At 35.6% G+C, this 5,940-nt stretch overlaps 1 protein-coding gene across 1 annotated transcript in view; it reads left to right on the forward strand.

Annotated features, from left to right (window-relative positions):
* Positions 1-5,940, forward strand: part of CPED1 (cadherin-like and PC-esterase domain containing 1) — a 429,690-nt gene that overhangs the window by 236,822 nt on the left and 186,928 nt on the right. The window contains exons 9-11 of the mRNA XM_006859362.1: positions 1,132-1,299; positions 3,055-3,159; positions 5,211-5,380. Coding sequence (XP_006859424.1) covers positions 1,132-1,299; positions 3,055-3,159; positions 5,211-5,380 — 443 coding nt within the window. The remainder of the gene's footprint in view (positions 1-1,131; positions 1,300-3,054; positions 3,160-5,210; positions 5,381-5,940) is intronic.

Genomic DNA, 5,940 nt, shown 5'->3' on the forward strand with positions numbered 1-5,940 from the left:
AATTGAAGGACTTTTAAAAATACAACAAACTCTTTGATACTTTTTCTCCCTGTCTAACCAAATTAGTTCACTCAGACCATCTCCGCCTATTTTAGTTTTCAGCTAAAATACCAAGATGATAAAAATAAATTTCAATAAGAACTGATTGGATTGGTCCATTGTTGTTAAGTACTGTCAAGTCTGTTCTGACTCATAGGCATGACTGTATAGGAATTCTGAGAAGTTGGTGGGCTTGAACCAATGACTTTGTGGTTAGCAGTCCAGTTCTATCTTGCAGCATAAAACCAGGATTCTGAATTCGTTCATACAAACCTCTATATTGGGGAATGGGGTAGAAGAACGGAAAAGGAGCAAAATAAAATGATGTGTAACTGGAATTCAAGTTTATACAGCATTGACTTGCTGTCAAATTATTATAGGAAGATACTGATTGTATATATTATAATCATTTACAATATATATAATTAGTTTCTTCCTTATGATAATTTAAAAATATTGATTACATTATTAAAATCAGAATTCTCCAAATGATCAGAAATTTGGTTGACTAGCTCAAAAACTTACACATTAAAATATAAAACTATGAAACTACTTCTAAGGGTTATTTTTATTTTATATGTATAGCGTAGTGGTTACGAGTTGGGCTGCTAATCTCATGGTTGGCAGTTCGAAACTACCAGCTGTTCCACGAGAGAATGATGAGGTGTTCTGCTCCCTTAAAGATTTACAGCCTCGGAAACCCTGTACAGGGTCGCTATGAGTCGGAACCAGCTCCACGGCACATAACAACAACAACAAGTAGTTTTTATTAAGCTTCAAAAATCTTATTGTTCATAAATGTTGTTATTTTCTTTGAATACAAATTCCTCAATAATAAAGGACTTCAAAATAAGCTAATATGACTTTGTGATGCATTAGTTCATTTTCTTATATATTAAAGAACATCTTCAAAAGAACTACATTACTTAACATTTGTAAAATTGCTGACCTCCAAAAAGACCACTAGATGTCAGTTCTGATCTATAATTCAAAAGAAAATAAATCACGTCTTTGAAGTAATTCCATTGTATCATAATAAAAAGCAAATCAATAAGAAATATTTACTGTGCTTTCTTTCTTTCTGTTTTGAAGGTGCATGAGCATTTAAATTTTCAAAATGCTGATAATGTGGACTTTGAGGACCAAAATACAGAAGAATTCCTTTTAAGAGATACTTTCAATTTTCTCCTCTCTAACGAATCTTCATTTCCTATATTTTATGAGATATTTCAGAGATTTTACAGATTGGGTGTATTTAAAGTAAGTGTATATGTGTATATGACCATTTTATTTCAAGTCATTCAATAAAAGGTGCCACTTTCTTTATTATACAATTTAAGCAACTTGAAAATCATTTGAAATTAATTGCTAGTTATTATATTATATGTCTTAATATTTTGCTCGTCTGAAAATCAATATTATTTTTATGTCACCTCTGTCTGTGAAGTGGTCCTTAGATGGCACAAGCAGTTTGTGATCAGCTGACCTAGAAATTGATAGTTCAAAGCCACCTAAGAACTCCATAAAAGAAAGACTTAGTGGTGATCTGCTTCTATAAGTATTACAGCCAAGAAAATGCTATGAGACAATTCTACTCTAGGGCCACCATGAGTATGAGTTGAGTCGATGACAACAGATTGTGCTTGGTTTGTGGGTGTCTGATTATGATGAAATTATGACTTGACAATGAAGGAAACCAGTGCTTAATTCATAAGGACCTTTGGGGAATATCGTAAACAATATGTATTACATATGGTAGAGTGCTTTGAGAAGAAATGTTAGAACTTTTGAGAGACTGTCTAGACAACAGTGAGGGCTGCAGATTGCTATCAGGAACTTGAGTTATAAAACTAAACATTTTCAGTGTTCACATCATGATAATGTGTTTGAGTTAATGCCGATGGCCAGGATTTAGTGCTTTAGAAGAGTATTGGTTAATTTTGGGGTGCATGTTAGCACAAGTTTTCCTGATCTATTGAAAAATTTCTACAGGTTACCAAATATAATAGGATTCTTTTTTTCTGTTTTAAAAGTCATATTCCGAGATCAGAAGTGACACCTGAAAAACCTCATGAACAAACTGACGCGCTAGAGAGGTGTTTGTGAGAGCTGTAACACCACCTTTTAGACTGTTGTTACTCCCCAGTTCTGTTGGCTTGTTCTTCTAGTTCTCTGATTTCCTTCTCTGGCAAGCTGGCTGCCATTAAAACCATTAGAACCACTCTTCCTAGGAAAAATAAAACGGTAGAACATGCACCTTCTGTTCCCAGGAACGCCTTAGAACGAAATGGGTTTGGGGAAAAGTGAGGGATTGCTATTCACTAGAGCCCTGGGGTGGCACTGCGCATTCATGAGCTTTGCAAAGTGCAAAGTCACTTTGAACACAAGGTCGGCGGTTCAAGCTAACAAGCTGCTCCTTGGAAACCCTATACAGGGTCTCCATGGGTTGGAACCAATTTGACGGCACTTAACAACAACAATAGAGTCCTACTGTGGCGCTGCAGGATAATGCTCTGGGCCACAACGTTGGAGGTTCAAACCCACCAGCCACTCCTCAGAAACCCTATATAGGGTCGTTATGAATCAGAACCGACTCGGCGATACTTAACAACAACAACAGAACCTTAAAACTCTAAAGTGGTTAAAACCCATATATGAGGCTCACAGCCCATTTGTTGCTCTGACCTCTAGTGCCCTGGAGGCCAAAGGACTCCTGCCTCACAAACTGGCTGTCATGCCTGTGATGCCCCTTTATGGTCATCATCCTGCCCTCATTACCTAAGAAAGCAACACTGAACTAGTTCATGCAGGTCTTCTTTGTCAAATATAAAGCATTCTAGCTTTGGGGTATGGAAGGTGATGTGTTGAAGTCACCATGCATTATTTAGCATTTATTAACTCATCTGTTTATAGAGTCCAAACTCCGATACATTTATGAAGTAAGAAGCAAATCATAAATTCATAAACATGATTGAGCAATTGCTTAAGAGTTTGTTTGTTTGTTTTCTAATATAGGGTGAAAACTATCCAAAGGAGCTAAACCAATGCCTGTCTTTAGAGGATATTAACTCAATTATGACTTTTATAAAGGAACTTGGGAGTCTGGGACAATTCCAACTGGTAAAACAAGTGACATTTGATTCCTCTTCATTACTGAGATTATTGTAGATTAGCCATAAACTACTTGCTCCTGACTTCAAACTCCATGAGGGTATTAATTTAAAAAGAACTATGTCTAGTTATTTTTCCAGTTTTTGAAAATCTGAATATTAACATTAACAGAATCTATATGTGTTGCTTTAAGTGTTTACAAAGAACACCCCTCTTATTAAAGGTAGGAGAATATGACATTAGTATAGTTACCAGGATTTGATAGTTCTCAAAAAACCCCCCAACATTTTTCTAAAGAAGTTTTGCAGTTATCTTTGGAACATTAACTATATATGTAACCAACATTTATTTGTGCTTACAATACTCTTCATTTATACAAGATCAACTATAACTGAATATGGTGGTTATGTGCCATGGAGTTGGTTCCGACTCATAGTGACCCTGTACAGGGTTTCCGAGGCTGTAAATCTTTACAGGTTACCAACCCTGTCGGTATGAGCAGAAAGCCTCATCTTTCTCCCTCGGAACAGCTGGTAGTTTCGAACTGCTGACCTTAAGCTTCTCAGCCCAATTCGTAACCACTACGCTACCAGAGCTCCTTATAACTGAATATATCAAGAGTAATTTTAGAAAACAACTTAAAGTTTAATTTGCATAACTGCATAGCAACTTTAAAGTGAGTGATTATAATAAAACTTATCCAGCCTGTTCCAGAAAACAAAACAAAAAAATACAATGGCACTTATGTTGTCTTCCATGCATTTATTTTGGTTCATTTATTGGGCTCAGTATCTATCAATATCAAGGAACGTTGTTGTATATGAGTGTGCATGCTCAGAGCTTGCTTTCTTTCCACTTTTGCCTATTATGTAGATAACCTATAGTAGATTTGTATTTTCTACCCAAAGTTTGTTCATACAAAACTTTATAAAAGTTTTATTTAACTGATGTTTGTTTCAAACACTTTTCTTACTTTAAAAAAACTATGTCATTATTTGCTGCTTTTATGGATTGCAACCTATATACTAAGTTAATGAATATTTTATACCCATTTTTATAATTTAGTCCCATAATTTAGAGAGTTTAATGTAAGCATATTGCCCCAAAGATAATTTAATTTACCTATTATCATTGAATTAATACAAATTAAGCATTGCATTCAGCATAGTTTGCCTCAATACTGTACAAAGATCATCAAAGAGACTTGGTTTTACCCCATCAAGACTTCATAACTGAAGACATGTGAATACAGAGAATATCTCTCAGCATGTTACGTGGAAGAACTGAAGAATGACTTTGCAGAAAAATTGGGCAAACCCAAAGTTCCTGCTTCAGAGTAGAAAGAAGATAGCCACAGTTCTGTTTTGTTTGGTGAGGTTAATATTACTCCTCGTGACATAAGTCACTTGTATTCAAGAGGATTTCTTATCATTCTGACTCAAGTTTAGGCTCCAGTTCAGGTATTCAGCTTTTTTCAGGTGGAGTACCTGAGTTTTGAAAATAGTTAATATACTCTAATGCTAACCACGGTCAGCAGTTTGAAGCTACCAGCTGTTCTGTAGGGGAAAGATGAGGCTTTCTGCTCCCATAAAGATTTACAGCCTTGGAAACCCTGTACAGGGTCGCTATGAGTCAGAACCGACTCCATGGCACATAACAACAACAACAATGCTAACCAAAAGGTTAGTGGTTGGTATTCACACAGAAGTGTCTTAGAAGAAAGACGGTGTATCTGTCTCTGAAAAAATAAGGTATTGAAAACCCTATGGTACATAGTTCTTCTCTGGCACACATGGGTCATCCTAAATTGGCATCAACCAAATATAGCAGGAAGAATGAAGCCAATTACTATTTAATGGCAAGAAAATGAAAATTCACTTTATTTGGAAATATGATCATCAGTAAATTAAATGATGGTATAGACAAATGGATTTCTGATAAGTACGTTAGTTTTAAAAAAAAAAAATTGGACTAAATATCAAGCCTTCCTAGTAATGCTGTATCTTAATTTATTTTTCGTAACTGATTCTGATATTCTGTCTTTGACTATTCTTTTTCAGCTCTTCCCATCTACCGCTCCTGGGATTCAATCTTTGATGCATGACTTTTATTATATGGAAAATCCTATGGGGAAACCTGGCTCAGTTCTGACCCGATACTGGTCTCTTTTAAATGTATTTGAACAATTTCAGCTCATGAAAAAAAAGGCACAGCTACGTCCCCTGGAATGGTAAGAGAGCCACAAATTTGGGTTTTACAGTCCAAAAAGTCTCTAGTCTAAAGACTGATTCCCAAAAGCTTTGCCTACATTAAAGAAAGAAACAAAAAGGTATTTGCCCCAAAATTTATGCTCTGGAAATGAGCTCCTTTAAACATTGAAACCATAATGATTCTAGTGGTCTTCCAACACTGTAACAAAAATATATCCAACCATTGTTCAAACCAACTCCACCATAAAGTCAAGCTTGAAATGAAAAGTTTCATCCAATGAAATATATCCTTGACTTGCAAGAGCATCAGACAGATATAGGTGAGATTTGGTTTATGAACCATCAGTCAATCTAATTCAATATAGAGTTTGTGGGGCATGACTTTATTCTGGGTAAAATCTACCCAAGTGTATATATTTGTTCTGTCACTAGCGCAAGATTAGAATTTTTTTTATAAAGCAGCATCTCAAAGGAAAATGCTTGGCTGCAAGAACAGATTCCTGGCCTTCCACTCTTACTTCCAATGTAATGAACACTGTTAAAGTGCTTTCGATTGTGTGGATCATGACAAGCTATGGAC

The sequence above is a fragment of the Chrysochloris asiatica genome, unplaced genomic scaffold (assembly GCF_000296735.1).
Source record: "Chrysochloris asiatica unplaced genomic scaffold, ChrAsi1.0 scaffold00032, whole genome shotgun sequence".
NCBI classification, from domain to species: Eukaryota; Metazoa; Chordata; class Mammalia; order Afrosoricida; family Chrysochloridae; genus Chrysochloris; species Chrysochloris asiatica.